General features: G+C 45.2%; 1 protein-coding gene across 1 annotated transcript in view; it reads left to right on the forward strand.

The window, feature by feature from the left end:
- Positions 1–26,992, forward strand: part of cyp27a3 (cytochrome P450 family 27 subfamily A member 3) — a 64,475-nt gene that overhangs the window by 8,705 nt on the left and 28,778 nt on the right. The window contains exons 3-5 of the mRNA XM_072579941.1: positions 2,375–2,574; positions 22,065–22,262; positions 26,313–26,476. Coding sequence (XP_072436042.1) covers positions 2,375–2,574; positions 22,065–22,262; positions 26,313–26,476 — 562 coding nt within the window. The remainder of the gene's footprint in view (positions 1–2,374; positions 2,575–22,064; positions 22,263–26,312; positions 26,477–26,992) is intronic.

The raw sequence follows: 26,992 nt of genomic DNA on the forward strand, positions 1-26,992 counted from the left end.
CCCTTCCCATTCATGTATCTATCCAAATGTCATTTAATCGGTGTAATTGTACCCAGATCCACCACTTCCTCAGGAAGTTCATTCCACACAAGAATGACCTTTTGTGTAAAAAAAGTTGCTTCTTATGTCTTTTTTAAATCTCTCTCCTGTCATCTTAAAAATGTGCCCCACAGTCTTGATATTCCCCATCCTAGGGAAAAGATATCTCCCATTGGTTCTATCCATACCCCTCATTATTTTATAAACTTCTCGAAGGCCATCTCTCAACCTTCCACACTCCAGTGGAAAAAGTCCCAGTCGATCAGAATTCCAACTGAAGGAATGGCAATATATTTCCAAATCAGGACGCTGATGCCATGGGATCCTCATACCCAACTAACTAGATTGAATAGGTTGGGGCTGGTTTCCCTGGAACATCGGAGGCTGAGGGGTGACCTTATACAGGTTTATAAAATCATGAGGGGCATGGATAGGATAAATAGATAAGGCCTTTTCTCTGGGGTGGGGGAGTCCAGAACTAGAGGGCATAGGTTTAGTGTGAGAGGGGAAAGATATAAAAGAGACCTAAGGGGCAACTTTTTCACACAGAAGGTGGTTCGTGTATGGAATGAGTTGCCAGAGGAAGTGGTGGAGGCTGGTACAATTGCAACATTTAAGAGGCATTTGGATGGGTATATGAATAGGAAGGGTTTGGAGGGATAAGGGCTAGGTGCTGGCAGGTTGGACTAGATTGAGTTGGGAAATCTGGTCGGCGTGGACGGGTTGGACCGAAGGGTCTGTTTCCATGATGTACATCTCTATGACTGTGACTCTATCCGGCCTTACATTATAACTCAAACCTTCCATACCCTGCAACATCCTGGTAAATCTCTTCAGCTTAATAATATCCTTCCTATAACTGGGACCCAGGTTCAAATCTCGCTATAGCAGGTGGTAGAATTTAGATTCGATTGAAAATCGGGAATTACGAGCCGAAAGATGACCAGGAAACCATTGTTGATTGTTGGGAAAATTTCAGCTGGTTCACTAATGTCCTTTTAGGAAAGAAAATCTACCATCCTTACCTGGTTAGTCACCTCCACACCTACAATGATGTGGTTGAGTCATAGCTGCCCTCTGGGCAATTAGGGATTGGCAATAAATGCTGGCCTAGCCAGCGATGCTCACATCCCATGAACGAATTAAAAGCTGGTCACTAATAAACTCAGTCAGAAATTGAGGAGAAACGTCTTTCTTTGTGAGTGGTTGGGGGGGTGGAACCCATTATGACAGAAAGAACATAGAACCTAGAACATTACAGTGCAGTACAGGCCCTTCGGCCCTTGATATTATGCTGACCTGTGGAACCAATCTGAAGCCCATCTAACCTACACTATTCAATTCTCATCCATATGCCTATCCAATGACCATTAAAATACCCTTGTTGGCGACTCTACTACTGTTGTAGGCAGTGCATTCCATGCCCCTACTAATCTCTGTGTAAAGAAACTACCTCTGACATCTGACCTATGTCTATCACCCGAGTTTAAAGCTATGTCCCCTCGTGCTAGCCATCACCATTCGAGGAAAAAGGCTATCACTGTCCACCTGTCTAACGCTTTGATTATCTTCTTTGGCTCAATTAAGTTGTCTCTCAACCTCTTCTCTCTAATGAAAACAGCCTCAAGTACCTCAGCCTTTCCTCATAAGACCTTCCGTCCATACCAGGCAACATCCTATAAATCTTCTCTAAACCCTTTCCAAGGCTTCCACATCCTTCCTATAATGTGGTGACCAGAACTGTATGCAATACTCCAAATGTGGCTGCACCAGAATTTTGTACAGCTGCAGCATGATCCCATGGTTCTGAAACTCAATCCCTCTATCACTGTATGCCTTCTTAACTACCCTATCAACCTGGGTGGCAACTTTCTGGGATCTATGTACCTGGAACCGAGATCTCTGTGCTCACCTACGCTACCAAGAATCTTACCATTAACCCAGTATGTTGCATTCCTGTTACTCCTTCCAAAGTGAATCACCTAACACTTTTCCACATGAAACTCCATTTGTCAGCTCTCAGCCCAGCTCTGCAGCTTATCTATGCCCCTCTGTAACCTGCAACATCCTTGCATCTACTTGATCCTGTACAAAGGGAAGGGATCAGGTCGATGCAGCTAAAGGAAAGCTAGATGGGGGAGAAAAGTAGAGAAGGTACTGCTGTTGGAGGGGCATTCATTAACTAGTAGGACCGAATGGCCTCTTTCTGTGCTGCATATTTGATATAAACTCTGGTTCTCCAGTCTTGTCTGGACTTTGGGATGTCTTTGGGATAGTGGGAACAAACAGTTGTAGCCAGTGACTTGATTGTCTTTCCTTGTGTTTGCTGTTACAGGTATGGGGAGAAGTGGCATCAATTACGGAGCAGGTTGAATCCCAAGATGCTGAGGCCAAAAGAAGTGTCTAATTATTCTCCCGCCATCAATGAGGTGGTGACTGACTTTGTGAAGAAAGTTAAGTGGCTGAGAGAAAACCAGGGCAGAGGGGTGATGCTGAATGATGTGTCCAGCGAGCTGTACAAATTCGCGTTTGAAGGTAGTGACTTTAAACCTTACAACCAGAGAAAGAAGCCATTTGACTCATTGTGCTTGTACAAGAGCCCAAGATTAGAGTAGTGCTGGAAAAGCACAGCAGGTCAGGCAGCATCCGAGGAGCAGGAGATTCGACATTTTGGGCATAAGCCCTTCATCAGGAAGCCATTCCTGATGAAGGACTTTTGCCCGAAACATCAAACTTCCTGCTCCTTGGATACTGCCTGACCTGCTGTGCTTTTCCAGCACTACTCTAATCTTGACTCTAATCTCTGACTTTTCCCCACACCCATGCAACTTGCTTCGCCTTGCGAGTTAATTTCATCCCTTTTGGAAGCTCCATCTCAATCTGCTTCCACTTTCTCCATCGCAACACCTCGTTGTGTCTCCTCCTTCTCCAATCTGGCTCTTCTGGAAATCACAACGGTGGCTCAGCGGTCAGCACTGCTGCCTCACAGTGTCAGAGACCTGGGTTCAATTCCCACCTCAGGCAACTCTCTGTGTGGAGTTTGCACATTCTCCCCGTGTCTGTGTGGGTTTCTTCCAGTTGCTCTGGTTTCCTCCCACAGTCCAAAGAATTGCAGGTTAGGTGAATTGACCATGCTAAATTGCCCATAGTGTTAGGTGTAGGGGTCTGGGTGGGTTGCTCTTTGGAGGGTCGGTGTGGACTTGTTGGGCTGAAGGGCCTGTTTCCACACTGTAAGTAATCTAATCTATTCTCTGTGTTCTGAAGAAAGGTCATCTCAGACTCAAAATCTTAACTCTGTTAAGTGTCCAGAGATGCTGCCAGACCTGCTCAGTATTTCCAGGACTTTCTGTTTTTATTACATATTTCAACCTCTGCATTATTTTGCTTTTAATCTCCATCATCGGGTCACTGACCATTCCATCAGTTTCTCCCAACTTATTCTCTCAAGTATCTCTGTTAGGTTGTCAGTTATCGTTTTGCAGGTCTCCCTGCTGAACAATGTCATCCTTCTTCGGTCTAGATTTTAGTAAAATCCTGTTGGGATTTATCTGATTCGGCAATCTATTTCTAATATTTCTACATCATCAGTTAATAAGATTTTCGGAGTGATGTATAAATGTGCCGTTCCTTTGAGTTGCGTTAATAAGACAGAGGAGCAGAGGTCACCTGAGTCTACTCCACCTTTTAATGAGATCTGGCTTTTCCCTCTTAACCCTTGCTTCCCTTAATGATTAATATCGGTCTATTTCAGCCTTGAATGTACTTCATAACCCAGCCTCAGCAGCCCTCTGTGGTAAAGAATTCCACAGCTTCACTTCCTCCTCATCTGTGTCTTAAATGGGTGATCCCTTATTCTGAAATTGTGCCCCTCTGACTCTCCCACAAGGTGAAGATTTATGATTCATGGACAAGGACTTCCAGATCCCTCTGTAGAATCATAGAATTTTACAACATAGACTGAGGCCATCCAGTTCATTGTGTCTGTACTGGCTTCTGAAAGAGTGACTCAGCTGGTCTCAATCTCCAGCCCTATCTCCATAGCCTTCTAAATTCATCACTTTCAAATATATCCAGCTCTCTTTTGGAATCCACAGGGGATTCCAAATCCGGATCTCTGAATGCTTCTCCTCATCTCACTCCTAGCTCTCTTGCCAACAATCGTGAAAACGTGACTCCTAGTTACTGACATACCAACTCATGGAAACAGAATGTCCATTGTCAACTATTGCAAACACAGTCTCGCAGCTATATCTTTAAGGACCCAACCAGCTTGATCAGTAGCATTGCTTCTGAGCCACCCGATGATGGGAATTGAATTCCCTCATCCAGGTATATTCTGTGTCCTTCCACACTCGCACCTCCTCCAAGTGGCATTCAACACGAAGCAAGACTGATTTAACAGTCAAGGGTGTTGGAGGATAATCAGCAGGATGCCTCCTTGCCCACATTTAACCTAATATAATGAGACCTCATGGGATCAAGGATTCCACACACGACTCCCTTTGGATTGTATGCCATGGTGCTGCCACCTCTGCCAGTTTGGATAGGACATTCTCAGGGATGGTAGCGGTGGAGTCTGGGACGTGCGTAGCATACAGTTCTGTCAGTCTCACTAGGTTTAGCTACTGACACAAGTAGATACTAGTAAGGAGGATTTTGCAGTGTTGACAAGGCTGTGTTTGCTGTTGTGGTTCCCAGTGCCTGAGTCAATTGGACTTTGCAGCATTTGGAAATGACTGAGTGCCTTGTATTTTGAGGAATTAAGAATGAACTCCACTTCTGTGCATTCAATGCAGTCACATTATGAATTGTTATGACAATTTCAGGACGCCAGTACTGAGGACTAACATTACAGTTCAGGTTTATTAACTGGATTGAAATTCCACTAGTTGCCATGGTGGGATCTGCATGGGTCCCCCCACAGTAACCTCCTGGGGTTCTAGATTACACACAGCCTTCCATGTCTGAGCTAACACTGAACCAAATCAAAAGAACCTTTAGTAACACCCTAACGGAATTTGCTTTGGATTCAAATAATGAATACATGCCTGTGAGAGCACTGGTTGGGCTCCCTGTATTGACTAATCATTGACTAGTGGAACAACGGCTGCAAGGGCACTGTACTGTTCGGATAATAATTACCTTCCCCCTATTTCAAAAGCTGCAGCTCTAAGGAATGATATCAGGGATATGTTAATCTCCTCCCATGCTGTATAATCGCTTTCTTCTCTTTTATTGTGCTCTAATTCCCTCCTTATTCATGTGGCAGGAAATGCAGTGGAATGCAGGAAATGCTGACTTGATATGATAGGGAGTATGAAATTTCTTTGTACTAGAAAGAATGTGGAAAGACCAAATAAACTCAAAGATAACAATCCGAAGAGGTGCAGAAGCAGTGGGGCTTGGGGCAAACACGTCTCTGTAGATCACAGGGCAAGCTGAGAAAATAGTTGAAAATGCACAAGGGTTCCTATGCATTATATACAGAGGCAAAGAATATCATGAGGAAGTTATGATGAACCTTTATGAAACACTGTTCACAACTGACCTCAAATGGAACTGTGACCTATTCTGAGCAGTGCACTTCAAGAAGCGTGTGCAACTATTGGACAGAGCACAGAAAGGATTTACCGACATGGTTCCAAAGATGACAGGAGGTGAATGTGCAGTGGTATTGACATTTAGGAGGTAAACCATGAGGTACAAGGGACTTAATGGCCTTTAACTCCTTAGCTTGCCTGGTCCTTTCCACCAATGTCAGTTATTGTGTTTGCTACATCTCTCTCATCCCTACCCCCATCTTCAGCGCCTTATATATTTAGTATTTAGAAATCACATCGAATTAGTCGTCAGTGGCTCAGTGGTTAGCATTGCTGCCTCACGGCGCCAGAGACCCAGTTTCAATTCCCGCCTCAGGCGACTCTCTGTGTGGGGTTTGCACATTCTCCCTGTGTCTGCGTGGGTGTGCTCCGGTTTCCTCCCACAATCCAAAAATGTGCAGGTTGGAGAATTGGCCAGGCTAAATTGCCTGTAGTGTTAGGTGTAGGGGAATGGGTCTGGGTGGGTTGCACTTTGGTGGGTCGGTGTGGACTTGTCGGGCCAAAAGGCCTGTTTCCACGCTGTAAGTAATCTAATCTAAACACAAAGACTGATGCAAACACAAAGTATTTATTCAACTCCTCGCCCATTTCCTGGATCCCTGTTTATTTTCCCCAATCTCACTCTCTAAGACGCCAATGCTCACTGACTTCTCTCTTCCTTTTTATACATTTAAACCAGCTCTTACTATTTGTTTTTATATTCTTTGTTAGTTTGAACTCAGTTTATTTTCTCCTTCTTTATTTTGCTGGTGTTTAAAAAGTCCCCACTCCTCTAATTGACCAATAAAATCATAAAACAATACCTGGGGTGCAAAATACACCAGGAGATAGAAAAGATGTGTGGGAAAGGCAAAGTTACCGTGATCATGGTGGAGCCCATTAGGGAACAGGCAATTTAGTGGTATGCAATGGGGGAGACTTGATAAGAGAGTTTAAGGTGAAGGAACCCTTAGGAGGCAGTGATCATAATATGATTCAATTTACTCTGCAATTTGAGAAGAAGACAGAATCAGACTAGAATCAGATGTTATCTGCCTGGACTTCAAGAAGGCCTTTGGCAAGGTGCAGCATAGGAGGCTACTGAGTCAGACAAGAGCCCATGGTGTCAGAGGCAAGGTGCTAGCGTGGATAGAAGTTTGACTGTCTGGCAGGAAGCAGAGAGAGGGAAATAAAAGAGCCCTTCTCAAGATGGCAGCTGGTGACAAGTGGCGTTCTGCAAGGCTCAGTGTTGGGACAACTTTTCACTTTATACATTAACAATCTAGATGAAGGAACTGAGGGCATTCTGGATATGTTTGCAGATGATACAAAGACAGGCAGAGTGACAGGTAGCATTGAGGAGGCAGGAGGCTGCAAAAGGATTTGGATAGATTAAGAGAGTGGGCAAAGAAGTGGCAGATGGAGTACAATGTGGGAAAGTGTGAGGTCATGCACCTTTTGTCAGAAGAATAAAGGCATGGACTATTTTCCAAATGGGGAGAAAATTCAGAATACTGAAATGCAAAGAGACTTGGGAGTTCTAGTCCAGGATTCTCTCAAGGTAAACTTGCAGGTTGAGTCAGTAGTTAGGAAAGCAAATGCAATGATGGCATTTATTTTGAGAGGACTTGAATATAAAAGCAGGGATGTACTTCTGAGGCTGTATAAGGCTCTGGTCAGACTAAATCTGGAGTATTATATGCAGTTTGGGCCCCATACCTAAGGAGGGATGTACTGGCCCTGGAGAGTGTTCAGAGGAGGTTCATGAGAATGGTCCCAGGAATGAAAAGCTTAACATATGAGGAATGTTTGAGGACTCTGGGTTTATACTCAATGGAGTTTAGAAGAATGTGGGGGGATCTAATTGAAACTTAAACAATACTAAATGGTGTGGAGAGAGCAGATGTTGGGAAGATGCTTCCATTGGTAGGAGAGAATAGGACCCGAGGGCACAGTCTGAGAGTAAAGGGAAGACCTTTTAGAAGTGATAAGGAGAAACTTCTTCAGCCAGAGAGTGGGGAATCCATGGAATTCATTGCCACAGAAGGCAGTGAAGGCCAGGCCATTGAGTGTATTTAAGACTGAGATAGACAGGTTCTTGAGTATGTAAGGGATCAAGTGGAAGAATGGGGTTGAGAAATGTATCAGCCATGACTGAATAGTGGAACAGACTTGATGGGCTGAATGGCCTCATTTCTGCTCATACAGCTGTTTCGCACAGACAGAAACCTTCAGTACAACTTGTCCATGCTGACCAGATATCCTAAATTAATCTAGTCCCATTTGCCAGCATTTGGCCTATATCCCTCTAAACCCTTCCTATTCATATACTCATCCAGATGCCTTTTAAATATTGTCATTGTACCAGCCTCCAACACTTCTCTGGCAGCTCATTCCATGCATGCACCACCCTCTATGTAAAAACGTAGCCCCTTAGGTCCCTTTTAAATCTTTCCCCTCTCACCCTAAACCTATGCCCTCTAGTTTTGGACTCCCCTACTCTGGGTAAAAGATATTGTCTATTTATGCTATCCATGCCCCTCATGATTTTATAAACCTCTATAAGGTCACCCCTCAGCCTCTGACGCTCCAGGGAAAACAGCCCCAGCCTGTTCAGCCTCTCCCTACAGCTCAAACCCTCCAACTCTAGCAACATTCTTGTCAATCTTTTCTGCACCCTTTCCTATAGCAGGGAGACCACAATTACACGTATATTCCAATAGTGGCCTAAGCAATGTCCTCTATAGCCACAACATGACATCCTAACTCCTACGTCTAATGCACTGACCAATAGAAGTACATGTACCAGCAGGTTCATAGCTCCTTGAAAGTGGAGTTGCAGGTAGATAGGATAATGAAGAAGGCGTTTGGTATGCTTTCTTTTATTGGTCAGACTATTGAGTACAGGAGTTGGGAGGTCAAGTCTCAACAAATCTACAACTCAGCCGCAGCTCAGACACTGGGATTACACTGGCTTTGCACATCATGTGTTTGATATATGCAACAATCGTCCACTTGTCCCTACAGCGACAACACTTCAGAAATACTTCATGAGGTGTTAACTACTACAATTCATATTTGCAGCTCTTTTAATGCACATAAAAAGCCCCAGAGTGCTCCCACAAAAGCACTTAAAGACAGATGACATTGAGCCACATGTTGAAATATGAGGTCAGATGACCCAGGGTTTAGACACAGTGGTAGCTTTTAAGGAGTGTCTTAAAGGAGGAGCATGAGCTAGAATCATAGAATCGTACAGTACAAAGAGGCCCTTCAGCCTGTCAGGTCTGCACTGACAAAAAAAACTATCCTAAATCTATACCAGACAGGTTAGAGGGCAGCATTGCAGGCCTGAGGCCTACACGATTAGAGGCACAGCTGCCAACAGTGCAGCAATCAAAATCAGGCACACATCAGGGTTCAAAATTAAAGGAACATCAGACAGGATGTGCCCAGGGGAGATTACAGAAAAAGAACTGCCAAAATCCTTCAGTACTGGCACTAGATACCGTGACTAGAAAACCCACTTTTGTTGGGAATGGTCTCAATTTTGTGTTAAACTTGCCTGTGTCCTGGCAATTTGGTTAAAATAACAAATGCTTCACCTTACAGTGTGGAAACAGGCCTTTTGGCCCGACAAGTCCACACCGACCCACCGAAGTGCAACCCATCCAGACCCATTCCCCTACACCTAACACTACAGGCAATTTAGCCTGGCCAATTCTCCAACCGGCACATTTTTGGATTGTGGGAGGAAACTGGAGCACACCCACGCAGACACTGGGTAAATGTGCAAACTCCACACAGAGAGTCACCTGAGGCGGGAATTGAAACTGGGTCTCTGGCGCCGTGAGGCAGCAGTGCTAACCACTGAGCCACTGACGACTAATTCGATGTGATTTCTAAATACTAAATATATAAGGCGCTGAAGATGGGGGTAGGGATGAGAGAGATGTAACAAACACAATAACTGACATTGGTGGAAAGGACCAGGCAAGCTAAGGAGTTAAAGGCCATTAAGTCCCTTGTACCTCATGGTTTACCTCCTAAATGTCAATACCACTGCACATTCACCTCCTGTCATCTTTGGAACCGTGTCGGTAAATCCTTTCTGTGCTCTGTCCAATAGTTGCACACGCTTCTTGAAGTGCACTGCTCAGAATAGGTCACAGTTCCATTTGAGGTCAGTTGTGAACAGTGTTTCATAAAGGTTCATCATAACTTCCTCATGGTATTCTTTGCCTCTGTTGTGAATTTTCAACTATTTTCTCAGCTTGCCCTGTGATCTACAGAGACGTGTTTGCCCCAAGCCCCACTGCTTCTGCACCTCTTCGGATTGTTATCTTTGAGTTTATTTGGTCTTTCCACATTCTTTCTAGTACAAAGAAATTTCATACTCCCTATCATATCAAGTCAGCATTTCCTGCATTCCACTGCATTTCCTGCCACATGAATAAGGAGGGGATTAGAGCACAATAAAAGAGAAGAAAGCGATTATACAGCATGGGAGGAGATTAACATATCCCTGATATCATTCCTTAGAGCTGCAGCTTTTGAAATAGGGGGAAGGTAATTATTATCCGAACAGTACAGTGCCCTTGCAGCCGTTGTTCCACCAGTCAATGATTAGTCAATGCAGGGAGCCCAAACTGTGCTCTCACAGGCATGTATTCATTATTTGAATCCAAAGCAAATTCCGTTAGGGTGTTACTAAAGGTTCTTTTGATTTGGTTCAGTGTTAGCTCAGACATGGAAGGCTGTGTGTAATCTAGAACCCCAGGAAGTTACTGTGGGGGGAGCCATGCAGATCCCACCATGGCAGCTAGTGGAATTTCAATCCAGTTAATAAACCTGAACTGTAATGGTAGTCCTCAGTACTGGCGTCCTGAAATTGTCATAACAATTCATAATGTGACTGCATTGAATGCACAGAAGTGGAGTTCATTCTTAATTCCTCAAAATACAAGGCACTCAGTCATTTCCAAATGCTGCAAAGTCCAATTGACTCAGGCACTGGGAACCACAACAGCAAACACAGCCTTGTCAACACTGCAAAATCCTCCTTACTAGTATCTACTTGTGTCAGTAGCTAAACCTAGTGAGACTGACAGAACTGTATGCTACGCACGTCCCAGACTCCACCGCTACCATCCCTGAGAATGTCCTATCCAAACTGGCAGAGGTGGCAGCACCATGGCATACAATCCAAAGGGAGTCGTGTGTGGAATCCTTGATCCCATGAGGTCTCATTATATTAGGTTAAATATGGGCAAGGAGGCATCCTGCTGATTATCCTCCAACACCCTTGACCGTTAAATCAGTCTTGCTTCGTGTTGAATGCCACTTGGAGGAGGTGCGAGTGTGGAAGGACACAGAATATACCTGGATGAGGGAATTCAATTCCCATCATCGGGTGGCTCAGAAGCAATGCTACTGATCAAGCTGGTCGGGTCCTTAAAGACATAGCTGCGAGACTGTGTTTGCAATAGTTGACAATGGACATTCTGTTTCCATGAGTTGGTATGTCAGTAACTAAGGGGCCACGTTTTCACGATTGTTGGCAAGAGAGCTAGGAGTGAGATGAGGAGAAGCATCTTCATTCAGAGATCTGGATTTGGAATCCCCTGCAGATTCCAAAAGAGAACTGGATATATTTGAAAGTGATGAATTTAGAAGGCTATGGAGATAGGGCTGGAGATTGAGACCAGCTGAGTCACTCTTTCAGAAGCCAGTACAGACACAATGAACTGGATGGCCTCAGTCTATGTTGTAAAATTCTATGATTCTACAGAGGGATCTGGAAGTCCTTGTCCATGAATCATAAATCTTCACCTTGTGGGAGAGTCAGAGGGGCACAATTTCAGAATAAGGGATCACCCATTTAAGACACAGATGAGGAGGAAGTGAAGCTGTGGAATTCTTTACCACAGAGGGCTGCTGAGGCTGGGTTATGAAGTACATTCAAGGCTGAAATAGACCGATATTAATCATTAAGGGAAGCAAGGGGTTAAGAGGGAAAAGCCAGATCTCATTAAAAGGTGGAGTAGACTCAGGTGACCTCTGCTCCTCTGTCTTATTAACGCAACTCAAAGGAACGGCACATTTATACATCACTCCGAAAATCTTCTTAATTTATGATGTAGAAATGTTAGAAATAGATTGCAGAATCAGATAAGTCCTAACAGGATTTTACTTTATACTTTCATAGGCAGTGGTCATTGCTAACAGGGCCAGCATTTGCTACCAAACACAAATCGCTCATAAACTGAGTAGCTTGCTATGGTCATGTCAGTCAACACCATTATTCTGGTTTTGAAGTCATGCAGTGGCTGATTTCCCTTCACTGAAGGGCATTATTGGATCAGAGATATTTGTAACAACACTCATTTCATTGATTCTGGATTAGTGGTGCTGGAAGAGCACAGCAGTTCAGGCAGCATCCGAGGAGCAGTAAAAGCAACGTTTCGGGTAAAAGCCCTTCATCGGTACCACCCTCTGTGTGAAAAGTTGCCCCGTAGGTCTCTTTTATATCTTTTCCCTCTCACCCTAAACCTATGCCCTCTAGTTCTAGACTCCCCAACCCCAGAGAAAAGACTTTGTCTATTTATCCTATCCATGCCTCTCATAATTTTGTAAACCTCCATAAGGTCACCCCTCAGCCTTCGACGCTCCAGGGAAAACAGTCCCAGCCTGTTCAGCCTCTCCCTATAGCTCAAATCCTCCAACCCTGGCAACATCCTTGTAAATCTTTTCTGAACCCTTTCAAGTTTCACAACGTCTTTCCGATAGGAAGGAGACCAGAATTGCACACAATATTCCAAAAGTGGTCTAACCAATGTCCTGTACAGCTGCAACACGACCTCCCAACTCCTGTACTCAATACTCTGACCAATAAAAGAATGCCATACCAAACGCCTTCTTCACTATCCTATCTACCTGTGACTCCACTTTCAAGGAGCTATGAACCTGCACTCCAAGGTCTCTTTGTTCAGCAACACTCCCGAGGACTTTACCATTAAGTGTATAAGTCCTGCTAAGGTTTGCTTTCCCAAAATGCAGCACCTTGCATTTATCTGAATTAAACTCCATCTGCCACTTCTCAGCCCACTGGCCCACCTGATTAAGATCCTGTTGTAATCTGAGGTAACCTTCTTTGCTGTCCACTTCACCTCCAATTTTGGTGTTATCTGCAAACTTACTAACTGTACCTCTTATGCTCGCATCCAAATCATTTATGTAAATGACAAAAAGTAGAGGACCCAGCACCAATACTTGTGGCACTCCACTGGTCACAGGCCTCCAGTCTGAAAAACAACCCTCTCCCACCACCTTCTGTCTTCTATCTTTGAGCCAGTTCTGTATCCAAATGGCTAGTTCTCCCTGTATTGCGTGAGCCATGGGCACTCGCATGGGCCCCAGCTATGCCTGCCTCTTCGTAGGATATGTGGAACAGTCCATCTTCCACAGCTACACTGCCACCACCCCCCACCTTTTCCTCCGCTACATCGATGACTGTATCGGCGCTGCCTCGTGCTCCCATGAGTAGGTTGAAACAGTTCATCCACTTTACCAACACCTTGCACCCCGACCTCAAATTCACCTGGACCGTCTCAGATTCCTCCCTCCCCTTCCTAGACCTCTCCATTTCTATCTCGGGCGACCGAATCAGCACGGACATTTACTATAAACCGACCGACTCCCACAGCTACCTAGGACTACACGTCCTCCCACTCTGCCCCCTGTAAAAACGCCATCCCATATTCCCAATTCCTTCATCTCGCCGCATCTGCTCCCAGGAGGACCAGTTCCAATACTGAACAACCCAGATGGCCTCCTTCTTCAAAGACCGCAATTTACCCCCAGATGTGATCGATGATGCTCTCCACCACATCTCCTCCACTTCCCGCTCCTCCACCCTTGAGCCCTGCCCCTCCAATCGCCACCAGGACAGAACCCCACTGGTCCTCACCTAACCACCCCACCAACCTCCATATACAGCGTATCATCCGTCGTCATTTCCGCCACCTCCAAACGGACCCCACCACCCCTCCCCTATATTTCCGTCCCCTCCCCTATCGGCGTTCCGAAAAGACCTCTCCCCTCTGTGACTCCCTCGTCAGGTCCACACCCCCCACCAACCCAACCTCCACTCCCAGCACCTTCCCCTGCAACCGCAAGAAATGCAAAACTTGCGCCCCACACTTCCCCCATTACTTTCCTCCAAGCCCCCAAGGGATCCTTCCATATCTGCCACAAATTAACCTGCACCTCCACACACATCATTTACTGCATCCGCTGCACCCGATGTGGCCTCCTCTATATTGGGGAGACAGGCCGCCTACTTGCAGAACTTTTCAGAGAACACCTCTGGGACACCTGCACCAACCAACCCAACTACCCCGTGGCTCAACACTTCAACTCCCCCCCCCCCCCACCCCCCAACTCCACCAAGGACATGCAGGTCCTTGGACTCCTCCTCTGCTAGACCATAGCAACATGACGGCTGGAGGAAGAGCGCCTCAATCTTCCACCTAGGAACCCTCCAACCACAAGGGATGAAACTCAGACTTCTCCAGTTTCCTCATTTCCCCTCCCCCCACCCTTGTCTCAGTCAAATCCCTCGAACTCAGCACCGCCTTCCTAACCTGCAATCTTCTTCCTGACCTCTCCGCCCCCACCCCCACTCCGGCCTATCACCCTCACCTTAACCTCCTTCCACCTATCGCATTTCCAACGCCCCTCCCCCAAGTCCCTCCTCCCTACCTTTTATCTTAGACTGCTTGGCACACTTTCCTCATTCCTGAAGAAGGACTCATGCCCGAAACGTCGATTCTCCTGCTCCTTGGATGCTGCCTGACCTGTTGCGCTTTTCCAGCAGCACCTTTTCAGCTCTGATCTCCAGCATCTGCAGTCCTCACTTTCTCCTGCGTGAGATCTAACATTGCTAACCAGTCTCCCATGGGGAAACTTTATCAAACGCCTTACTGAAGTCCATATAGATCACATCTCCTGCTCTGCCCTCATCAATCCTCTTTGTTACTTCTTCAAAAAACTGAATCAAGTTTGTGAGACATGATTTCCCACGCACAAAGCCATGTTGACTATCTCGAATCAGTCCTTGCCTTTCCAAGTACATGTCATCCTGTCCCTCAGGATTCCTCCAACAACTTGCCCACTACCGACGTCAGGCTCACCAGTCTATAGTTCCCTGGCTTTACCTTACCATCTTTCTTAAACAGTGGCACGACATTAGAAAACCTCCAGTCTTCTGGCTCCTCACCTGTGACTATCGATGATACATATATCTCAGCAAGAGGCCCAGCAATCACTTCTCTAGCTTCCCACAGAGTTCTAGGGTACACCTGATCAGGTCCTGGGCATTTATCCACCTTTATGCATTTCACGACATCCAGCACTTTATCATTAGGGACATTTCAGCAACTGCTGGACAGGCACATGGAGAGCAATGAGTTGAGGGGTGCGTAGGTTAAGTTACTGTATTTTACATTAGGATTAAACCTCAGCACAACATCATGGGCCAAAGGGCCTGTTTTGTGCTGTACTTTTCTATGTTCTATGTTCTATAACAATCGTCTCTTGTAAAAGAAGAACATTCCCATCTGGGAAAAAGTTTGCTATCAGACGCTAGTCCAGCTGTAAGGTCCACCATCCCACTGACCCTGGGAAAGTACAAGCTTAATGAAACAGACACTAGTATGAGAATCAAAATGGTTTCCAGGCTTTGAATATGTGACAAGATGGCTGCATGGTTTATAGCAAATCTCCCGCAACGTGTCACCTACAACTGTAGGCAGCATGGTGGCTCAGCGATTAGCACTGCTGCCTCACAGGACCCAGGTTCAATAGTTTGCACATTCCCCCTGTGGGCTTCCTCAGGGTGTTCTGGTTTCTTCCCACTATCCAAAGATGTACCAATTAGATTGATTGGCTGTGGTGTTGGAGGACTGGATCTAGATTAGATTACTTACAGTGTGGAAACAGGCCCTCCGGCCCAACAAGTCCACACTGCCCCGCCGAAGCGTAACCCACCCATACCCCTACATCTACATCTACATCTACCCCTTACCTAACACTACGGGCAATTTAGCATGGCCAATTCACCTGACCTGCACATCTTTGGACTGTGGGAGGAAACCGGAGCACCCGGAGGAAACCCACGCAGACACGGGGAGAACGTGCAAACTCCACACAGTCGGTCGCCTGAGGAGGGAATTGAACCCGGGTCTCCGGCGCTGCGAGGCAGCAGTGCTAACCACTGTGCCACCGTTCCGCCCACATCTAGGTGGGATGTTCTTTGTAAGTTTGGTATGGGGCTGAATGGCCTCCTTCCATAGTGTGACAATGCTTAAAGTCTCTGCCACTGATGGTGGGTGAAGGAAATGGGGATTTTGCACTGTCAGTCTGTTTGCTTGTTAAACAATACGTCTCAAACTAGTGACCCACTTCAATTAAGCTTGATACACCAATAGACTGTGACCCAAGGAGAACAATGTAGAGTTGGTGAAGGTGAGTTTCCAGATCCCATATCTTAGCTAAAGGTTATTGAGAGTTAGGACCAATTCAGTTTAATTGGAATAAATTATGGATTGTCTCACCTGCTGCTGTCCACTTTGGCACAGCTGTCAAAATGTGAGCAAGGTTTTCAGAGCAGATTGTTGGACGTGGATTGGCCTGAGGTCTCCTTAGTGAGACAGAAGCTATTAATAAAAAGATTTCTTATTTTTTTCAGCCTTGTACCTCCAGAACATAAACTAGGCAGGGAAAAACCCTCCAGGAAATGTTGCATAATTGTGATAAAGTTGTAATAACATAAGATCCTGAGGGGTCTTGACAGAGTAGGTGTGATGAGGAAGTTTCCTTTAATGTCAAAATCAAAAACTCCATTTTCCTCCCACAGTCCAAAGATGTGCAGGTCAGGTGAGTTGGCCATGCTGAATTGCCCGTAGTGATAGGTGCATTAGTCAGGGTTAAGTGTGGGGGAGTGGGTCTGGGTGGGTTGCTCTTCAGAGGGTTTGTGGACTTGTTGGGCCAAAGAGCTTGTTTCCACACTGTAGGGAATCTAATCTAATCTAATCTAATCTCGGGGTCACTGCTTAAAAATCCCAGGTTGCTTGTTAAAAACAGAGATAAGGCACATTTTGTTCTCTGACCATTTGAACTCTTTTCCTGAAAAGTGGAAGCAGTGTTCCTTGAATATCTTTAAGGCAGAGAAGATGAGATTCTTGTTAAACAGGTAGTGAGAAAAGTGATCAGAGGTTGACAGGAATGTGGAGTAACCAGATCAGCCTCTTGAGTCTTCTCTGATTACTTTTCTCACTCCTTGTTTTGGAAGAATCTCTCCTAGTGCTTGTTCATATGGAACAAGTGCAACACAGTGAAGGTAAAAGCTCTACTCAGTGCCCCCTTTCACTTGTTCAATGATGTTTGCGTAAACAATTTTTACATTGTTCCTATTTGCATACGTGTCCAAAATTACTGAAGTCCAATGTCATACAGTCCACCCTGACCCATACACCTTTGGACTCAAGGAGGAGCCTGAGCACTTGGGGAAAACCCACACGGAGATGTGGAGAACGTGCAAGCTCCAAACAGCCAAGCACCCAAGGGTGGGATTGAACATGAATTCCTAGTACTGGGAGGCTGAGGTGCTAACTGCTAAACCACAATGCCACCTACAATTGCAAGCTACAAGTACACAGCATTGTTCAGACTTCCAGACTAGAGGGTATTTCTTTTGTGATTCATTCCTTAATTCAATTTTCCAGCGTTGCCCCTGAACTAAAATGAAAAATCACTCACCTTGCCTTAGGGAGATAGTGGCACAGTGGGATTGCCCCTGGGCTGATGGCCTGGGTTTCAAACCCACTATGGTCATTACTTACTTTAAACTTTTCTGTGACATATCCACAGCTGCCGGACGTGCCAAAGTGAAGCGTAGTCACTGTTGTAATGAAGAAAACATGGCATACGTTGGCAGACAGCAAGCTTCTACAAACAGTGAAGTGTTCAGGTCATGGGAAATAGGATCAGGATTAGGCCATTCGGTCCATTGAGCCTGCCATTTAACAAGATCATGATCTGATTGTGGCCTTAGCTGCACTTCCCCACATAACCTTTGACTCCTGTGTAGATCAATAAAAAAAGTTCAACTTCACTGCTCTCTTTGCTGGAAAATTCCATAGACTTAAGCCTTGAAGGGAAGAAATTCATCTCCTCAGTAACATTCACACCACACCAATGACAGACCTTGCCATTTCCAATAAGGCAAAAGTGAACATTGCAGATGCTGGAGATTTTAGTTGAAACTGTGGTGCTGGCATATCACAGAAGGTCAGGCAGCATCGGAGGAGCAGGAACATTGACTTTTTGGGCAAAAACCCTTCATCAGAAATCCTTTTGCCCAAATAAGAGAAAATCTAACCACCATCTCTTGACATTCAATGGCATTTTCACCAATACATCCCCCATGATCAACTTCATGGGGTTTAACCATTGACCAGAAACTCAACAGGACTTGCCACATCAACACAGTGGCTATGAGAACAAGCCAGAGGTTAGGAATAACTCACCTCCTGACTCAAAGCCTGTCCATCATCTACAAGGCACAAGTCAGGAGTGTGATGGAATACTTCCCACTTGCCTGGATGGGTGCAGCTCCCACAGCACTCAATAAGCTTGGCACCATCCAGGACAAAGCAGCCCACTTGATTGGCACCACTTTTATAGCATCCACTCCCTCCACCACCAACGCTTAGTAGCAGCAGTGTGTACCATCTACAAGATGCACTGCAGAAATTCACCAAATATTCTTAGTCAGCACCTTCCAAACCCACAACCATTTCTATCTGGCAGAATAAGAGTAGCAGATACATGGGAACACCATCACTTGCAAATTCCCCTCAAAGCCACTCACCATCCTGACTTGGAAATATATGGCTGTTCCTTCATTGTCACTGGGTCAATATCCTGGAATTCCTTTCCAAGGGTCTACCTACAGCACATGGACTGCAGCGGTTCAAGAAGGCAGCTCACCACCATCTTCTCAAGGGCAACTAGGGACAGGCAATAAACGCTAGTCTGGCCAGTGATGCCTTCATTCCCATAAGTAAATTATGTGATAATATTTTTCCTTTAACAAGGTTATTTTGCCCTTGGTTTTATTTGGGGAGGGGGGGGGGGGGTGGGGGGGGGGGGGGGGGGGGAAGTTGTAAAGGCCGAGGTTCCCGTATGTCAGAAAATACCCATTTGAAAAGGCCTCGTACAATGAAAGGCTAGTTTTCCCAGGTCAGAGTTTTTTTTTCAGTTTTGGGTTAGGTTTTGCAAGCAGTCTGTCTGAAGGTTCCCAGATTCAACAAAGGTTTTCTGGCTAATTCTCTCTCTCTCTGTCTGACAGCTCTCTTGTAAGAGCCTATGTTTGATTTTACCTTTATTTTTGCCGTGAGGGGTGATTATGGGGAGGTTTCAAGTATTTGGAACAGCATCATTAAGTTACGTTAGAGTTGACTGGCTTTTCAGATAAGAAAAGTTATTCTAAATGCAGTTCTCTTTTCTTTGTGTTTCATTTGGTAGTCTGTAAATAAATTCTGGTTTGTTTAAAACCGAATGGTTGGGTCAGCTGCACCACTCCTGGAGTATCCACTTTATACCTGTGTGGGATGGCATGGTGGTACAGTGGTTAGCACTGCTACCTCACAGCAGCAGAGACCCAGGTTCAATTTTTGCCTCGGGTAACTGTCTGTGTGGAGTTTGCACATTCTCCCTGTGTCTGTGTGAGTTTTGCTCCAGTTTCCTCCCACAGTCCAAAAATGTGCAGGTTAGGTGAATTAGCCATGCTAAATTGCCTATAGTGTTATGGGTCTGGGTGGGTTGCTCTTTGGTGGAGTTGTTGGGCTGAAGGGCCTGTTTCCACACTGTAAGTAATCTAATCTAAAACACTGAGAAGGGTTAAGGTCTGGGCTACATCCTTGAAATGTTTTGAGGGGGTCTGGCCTGGTCCATAACATATTTCTGGCTTCTGTGTGGATCTGTTTGATCGGTCCAATTTGGGATTAGGATTGTTGGACTCAAAGGCAGCAAGTGGTAGATATTAGATTCTTTTGTTCTGGGTGTTGGATTCAGTTGGATTACATAGTGCTTGGTATAGTAATGGTTCTTTTAGTCACTAAGAGTTTTCTAGGGAGTGGAAGAAGTGAGTTTGGGGGCTTTACAAAAGGTGAGCAAAGAAAAGCAGCCGGAATTGGCAGACAAGCTTGGGTTGGAGTTACCTTCGTCCGTAAGAAAAGGAGAGATAATTAGAGCAATGGCTCAGCATTTAAATTTGCTGGAAACACCATCAGAATCTTAAGAGATGCTAAAGTTCAATTGCGAATAAAGCAGCTTGTGTTAAAGGCAAAAGGAAAAGGGATTGTTTGAAAACTGTTTGAATTACAATTAAAAGGAGAGGAAAGAGAAAAAGAACGAAAGGCCCGAGCAGAAATAAAGAAAAAGAGACAGAGTTCAACTTCAGAAATTGGCACTCAGACACAAACGTTAGGATCTGGGCTCCCATCTTGAAATGTTTTGAGGGGTCTGGCCTGGTCCATAACACTTAAAATAAGTCTTCAGTGGGAGATCCCTTATTTTGAAACTGTAGCTTCCCCCATAAAAGGGAATGTTCCATTATCATCTATCCCACCAAACCCCCCTCGGAATCTTATATGTTTCAATGGATGTGAGCATAAGAGGTACAGTTAGTAAGTTTGCAGATGACACCAAAATTGGAGGTGTAGTGGACAGCAAAGATTACCTCAGATTCCAACAGGATTTTGACCAGATGGGCCAATGGGCTGAGAAGTGGCAGATGGAGTTTAATTCAGATAATTGCGAGGTGCTGCATTTTGGGAAAGCAAATCTTAACATGACTTATACACTTAATGGTAAGGTCCTAGGGAGTGTGTTGCTGAACAAAGAGACCTTGGAGTGGAGGTCCATAGGTCCTTGAAAGTGGAGTTGCAGGTAGATAGGATAGTGAAGAAGGCTTTTAGTATGCTTTCTTTTACTGGTCAGAGTATTGAGTACAGGGGTTGGGAGGTCATGTTGTGGCTGTACAGGACATTGGTTAGGCTGCTGTTGGAATATTGCATGCAATTCTGATCTCCTTCCTGTCGAAAAGATGTTGTGAAACTTGAAAGGGTTCAGAAAAGATTTACAAGGATGTTGCCAGGGTTGGAGGATTTGAGTTATAGGGAGAGGCTGAACAGGCTGGGGCTGTTTTCCCTGGAGTGTCGGAGGCTGAGGGGTGACCTTATAGAGGTTTATAAAATCATGAGGGTCATGGATAGGATAAATAGGCAAAGTCTTTTCTTTGGGACCAGGGAGTCCAGAACTAGAGGGCATAGGTTTAGGATGAGAGGGGAAAGGTATAAAAGAGACCTAAGGGGCAACTTTTTCACGCAGATGGTGGTACGTGTATGGAATGAGCTGCCAGAGGAAGTGGTGGAGGCTGGTACAATTGCAACATTTAAGAGGCATTTGGATGGGTATATGAATAGGAAGGGTTTGGAGGGATATGGGCCGGGTGCTGACAGGTGGGACTAGATTGGGTTGGGATATCTGGTCGGCATGGACGGGTTGGACCGAAGAGTCTGTTTCCGTGCTGTACATCTCTATGACTCTATGAGATCACCTCATCCTAAGATAAAGGGATCAACATACCGCCAATAATTTTACTTAGAGGCTTGTAAACCTTTGGAATTCCATACCACAGTGGGCTGTGAAGGCTCAGTCTTTGTGTACATTTAAGATAGACATTGATACATTTCTAAGAGGAAGTGAGGACTGCAGATGCTGGAGATTAGAGTCGAGAGTGTGGCACAGCAGATCAGGCAGCATCTGACAAGTAGGGGAATTGATGTTTTGGGCAGATTGCTGACGAAGGGCCTTTGCCCAAAATGCCGCTTTTTCCTGCTCCTTGGATGCTGTGCTTTTCCAGCACCACACTCGATTGATAAATTTCTGATGATCAGCAGCATACTGGGTTACAGGGATGAGGGTGAATAAAAGACATTGAAGTGATTGATCAGCCATGATCGTACAGTAAATGGGCAGGTAAGATGGGCAGAATGGCCTACCCTATTCCTATGTTCCAATGGCAGTATATCTTTCCTCAGATAAGGATATGGAAACTGTTTGCAGTAGTCAAATCTGAATGGGCCTCTCAAATTTTAAATGTAAGGGTTGATCTGGCTCTTTGTGTAGCTGCTTTGCTGCTGTATTCCTTTCTCTGTTCTCTTATCCTTGTGCACTTTGTATGGTATTGTTTGCACGCAAAACAAAACTTTTCACTGTACCTTGGTACATGTGACAATTGTAAATCAAATCAAATCAAATATTCTCGCTGTGCAGCAATCAGTTGACAGGTTTTTTTTCTGGTTTGCTTTTTCCCAGCAATCTGCACAATACTGTTTGAAACTAGGATGGGGTGCTTGGAAGAAAAAGTTCCCGAGGAAACGGATAAATTCATCAAGGCCGTGTTTGAAATGTTCCGCCTCTCCGCGATAATTGTCTTCTTTCCAAAAGCTTTGTGGCCCTATATACCACAGTGGAAACGATTTGTAGCAGCGTGGGACTACATCTTTTACATCAGTAAGGCCAAATTATTTGAAGTTGCGTTATTTGTGAGATTTTTGTTCCATCCTGTAAAAATGTGTTACAACTACAAACAGGAGAAACGCAGCCGGTCTTGTGCTGGATCAAGTGCTTTTTGTTATTTATATAAATGATTTGGATGTGAGTACGAGAAATATTGTTAGTGAGTTTGTAGGTGGTGCGCTGGACAGCGAAGAAGGTTGTGGGACGTGTCAAGGAGTACTAGATAAGAGATTAGATAAATGTGAGGTGCTGTATTTTGGAAAGGCAAATCAGGGCAGGGCTTGTACACTTAATGACAGGGCCCTGGGGAATGTTGCCAAACAGAGACCTTTGGGTGCAGGCTCACAGTTCACTGACAGCAGAGTCGCAGATTGACAGGGTGGTGATGAAGGCATATGGTATGCTTGCTTTTATTGATCAGTGCATTGAGTCTAGGAGTTGAAATACTATGTTGCAGCCGTACAGGGCATTGGTTAGGCTGCTTTTGGAATACGCGTTCAATTCTGGTCTCCCTACTGTAAGAAAATGTTGTGAAACTTGAAAGGTTTCAGGAAAGATTTACAAGGATGTTGCCAGGGTTGGAGGGTTTGAGTTACAGGGAGAGGCTGAATAGGCTGGGACTGTTTTCCCTGGAGCATCGGGGGCTGAGAAGTTTATAAAATCATGAGGGGCATGGATAGGGTAAGCAGACAAAGTCTTTTTTCCCAAGGGAGGGGAGTCCAAAACTGGAGGGCATAGGTTGAAGGTGAGAGGGGAAAGACTTAAAAGCAACCTATGGGGCAAATGTTTCATGCAGAGGTTGGTGCATGCATGGAGTGAGCTGCTAGAGGAAGTGGTGGAATAACTACAGCTTTATAATTATAAATTATAATTACAATTATAATTTAAAAGGCATCTGGATGGTACATGAATAGGAAAGGTTTAGAATGATTTGGGCCAAATGCTGGCAAATGGGACTGGATTAATTTAGGATATCTGGTTGGCATGGACGAGTTGGGTCAAAGGGGTAAAAACAATGACTGCAGATGCTGGAAAGCAAATACTGGATTAGTGGTGCTGGAAGAGCACAGCACTTCAGGCAGCATCCAACGAGCAGCGAAATCGACGTTTCGGGCAAAAGCCCTTCATCAGGATCAAAGGGTCTGTTTCTGGGTTGTACATCTCTATGACTATTTGTGGAGAGAGGAACACAGTTAACATTTTGAGTCTGGTACCACGCTTCTTCAGGACTCACAGACAAGACTCTGAAGGGGCTTGACAGGGTCAACGCTGTGAGGGTGTTTCTGCTAATGGCGGAACCTCAGGCAAGGGGACATAATTTCAGAATAAGGGGATACTCACTTAAGACGGAGAGACAAAGGAAAGTCATCATCCAGAGAATAGTGAACATCTGTAATTCTCTACCCTGGAGAGTTGTGAAGACTAGGCCACTGCAAGTATTTAATGAGGAGATTAATTGATTTTAGAAATATTGAGGAATCGAGGACTGGCTTGAAAGAGGAATTGAGACCTGGTTTTGGTCTTAGAGGGTGGGAGGGCAGGCCTGAGGGGCTGAATGGCCAACTCCAGCTCCAACTCCTGTCATGCTCTTGTGCTGCCAGACCTGCAGAGATTCCTTAGCACCCTCACTGTTTATTTTGGAACTCTGGTATTTCTTAGTGTTGGAATGCATCCAGAAACGTTGCTGGGGCAACATGCAGAGAGCCAAACCGATCCCCCAGAACGAGACAGTAAAGGGAATTGTAAAAACAGAAGCATAGAAAGGTTTTATGGAAATACAGCAGCCACTCAGTCCATCATCACTCGTGCTAGCTGGGCAGAAGCCAATCTAATCACACCTTCCAGCTTTCTACATTATGCTGACTGAAACGTATGCCCACGTTTTGTATTCAGAGTGTATTAATTGTGAGCACCAACAGCAGAGGGAACATCCTACCATGCACACGCATGGCATCACAGCAGTGAGATGTCACTCTGCAGTGTTCATGTTGAAAGTAAGTTAAGGCCATTCGGCCCTTCGAGCCTGCTCTGCTATTCAATACGTTCAGGGCTGATCATCTAACTCAGCCCCCTGTTCCCACTTTCTCCCCATACCCTTTGATCCCTTTAGCCCCTGAAGAACTATATCTAACACCTTGAAAACATTCAATGTTTGACTTCAACCCCTTTCTGTGGCAAATAATTCCGCAGGCTCCCCACTCTATGGGTGAAAATGTTTCTCCTCACCTCAGGGGCTTGTCCTGTGTTTTTAGACTATGACCCCTGGCTCTGGACTCCCCTGTCATCAGTAACATCCTTCCTGTGTTTACCTCGTCTGGTCCTGTTAGATGTTTATACGTTTCTATGAGATCCACCCCTCATTATTTGAACTCCATTGACTGTAATCCGACCAGCGACCTGTCAGAAAGATGGCACTGCTGATATGATCACACTGAGATTATACACAATGGAATTGGATGTAGGTTTGCTCGCTGAGCTGGAAGGTTCATTTCCAGACATTTCGTCACCTTACCAGGTAACATCTTCAGTGGGCCTCAGACGAGGCAATGCTGAAAATTCCAAACCTACAGCAAACCTACATCCAAAATCTCAACCTGAGCTACAAATCTTCTCAAAACTTGCTAACGTAATGGAATCTTGGTGAATTGAGACTCCTATTCCTTCTGAGCTGTCAGTTTCCCCCAGGGGGAGCAAACCAGACAGTGTGGGGGAGTCATCAACACTCCCTGTACCTCAGTAACAGTGGTAATGCCTCGTGTATGGTAATGTTCCTGCCATTGGGTCAGGAGACACCGATTCAGATCCCTCTTGCTCCAGAAGTGTGTTTTAATTTGTCTAGGTCAGAAGTCACATGACATCAGGTTATAGTCCATCAGGCTTATTTGAGATTGCACAAGCATTCGGAGCGCTGCTCCTTCGTAAGGTGAAATGCAAAGAGGCACATAGGCACAGAGTTTGTGGGAGAGACATCAAGGCAGTCTTACTCAGAGGATCTGGATCGGCACAGGCTTGGAGGGCTGAAAAGCCTGTTCCAGTGCTGTAATTTTCTTTGTTCTTTGCTCAGCCTGAAGGCTTGTGATTTCAAATAAATCTGTTGGTCTATAACCTGGCGTCGTGTGACTTCTGACCTTGTCCACCCCAGTCCAACACCGGCACCTCCACATCCTAATTTAGACTATAGACCATAAGACATAGGAGCAGATATTAGGCTATTCGGCCCATCGAGATTGCTGCAACATTCAATCATGGCTGATCAGTTTCTTTTCAACCCCATTCTCCTGCTTTCTCCCCATAACCCTCGATCCCTCGATACTCAAGAATCTATCCATCTCAGTTTTAAATATACTCGATGACTTGGCCTCCACAGCCTTCTGTGGCAATGAATTCCATACCTCCATTCTATAAGGTCTTCCCTTTACTCCAAGGCTGTGCCCTCGGGTCCTAGTCTCTCCTACCAATGGAAACATCTTCCTAATGTCTAGGCTGTTCAGTATTCTCTATGTTTCAGTAAGATCCCCCTCATGCTCCTAAACTCCATTGAGTACAGTCCCAAACGTTCCTCATATGTTAAGCAAACCTGTCTAAACAATTTGGCTTACATGTCCATAAATGGTGCTGTGCTGGTAATGTCGTTAGACTAGTCTTCCTGAGGCCATGAGTTCAGATCTGATTACAGCTGCTGATGGCATTTGAATTTATTTAATAAAGGTCTGTAATTGAGAGTTAGTTTACCCTAAACCATCTGTTGACTGCTGTGAAAACTCATAAATACCCGCGAGGGAGAGAAATCTGTATGTGACTCCCGATCCAAAGCAATGTGGGTGACTCTTGAGTGCCTTTTGAAATGGCCAGTCAGTTCAAGAGCAGTTAGGGTTGGGCAGTAACAGTGTCCATGGAGTTTAGTTTTTAAGAAAGAAACAAGGGATTTTGTGTCTTCTAGGCAATGTGTTCCAGACGCACACCAACTCTGTTCCCCTCGCAATCTGGGTATTAAAAACTTCTGCTCATCACATTAATTGTCAACAGTATTTTCTTAACTTTCAGCTGAGAAGCTTGTCAATAAGAAGATAAGAGAGATCCAGGAGCACGTTGAGAAGGGCTGTGCAGTAGAAGGAGAGTACCTCACGTACCTACTGGCCAATATCAAGATGACTCCTTTTGATGTGTATGGCAGTCTGTGTGAGCTCCTGTTAGCTGCAGTAGACACCGTAAGGACCAAGATATTTAATAATGATTGTGTTTGGCTGACTGTAATAAGCTTGATCGCATTGAGGGACATGTTTATTGAATCGAATGAGGATTTCTCAATGGCATCTCATAGATTTGTTACAAGAACTCCAGCGATGTAGAAGGAAACAGACCTTTTCAAATGGTGAGAGACTCATAGGTGTTGGAATTCAGAGGAATTTGTGACATCTTTGCATAAAGTGTGTGGCACGGTGGCTCAGTGGTTAGCACTGCTGCCTCACAGCGCCAGGGATCTGGGTTTGATCCCAGCCTCAGGCGACTGTCTGTGTGGAGTTTGCACATTCTCCCTGTGTCTGTGTGGGTTTCCTCCCACAGTCCAAAGATGTGCAGGTTAAGTGGGTTGGCCATGCTAAATTGCACCTTGTGTCCATGAATGTGCCAGCTAGGTGGATTAGCCTTGGGAAGTGCAGGGTTAGGGTAGGAGTGCTGGGTTGGGAGGGTCATTGCAGACTTGATGGGCTGAATGGCCACGATCT

Source organism: Chiloscyllium punctatum, chromosome 10 (genome assembly GCF_047496795.1).
Source record: "Chiloscyllium punctatum isolate Juve2018m chromosome 10, sChiPun1.3, whole genome shotgun sequence".
Lineage (NCBI taxonomy): Eukaryota > Metazoa > Chordata > Chondrichthyes > Orectolobiformes > Hemiscylliidae > Chiloscyllium > Chiloscyllium punctatum.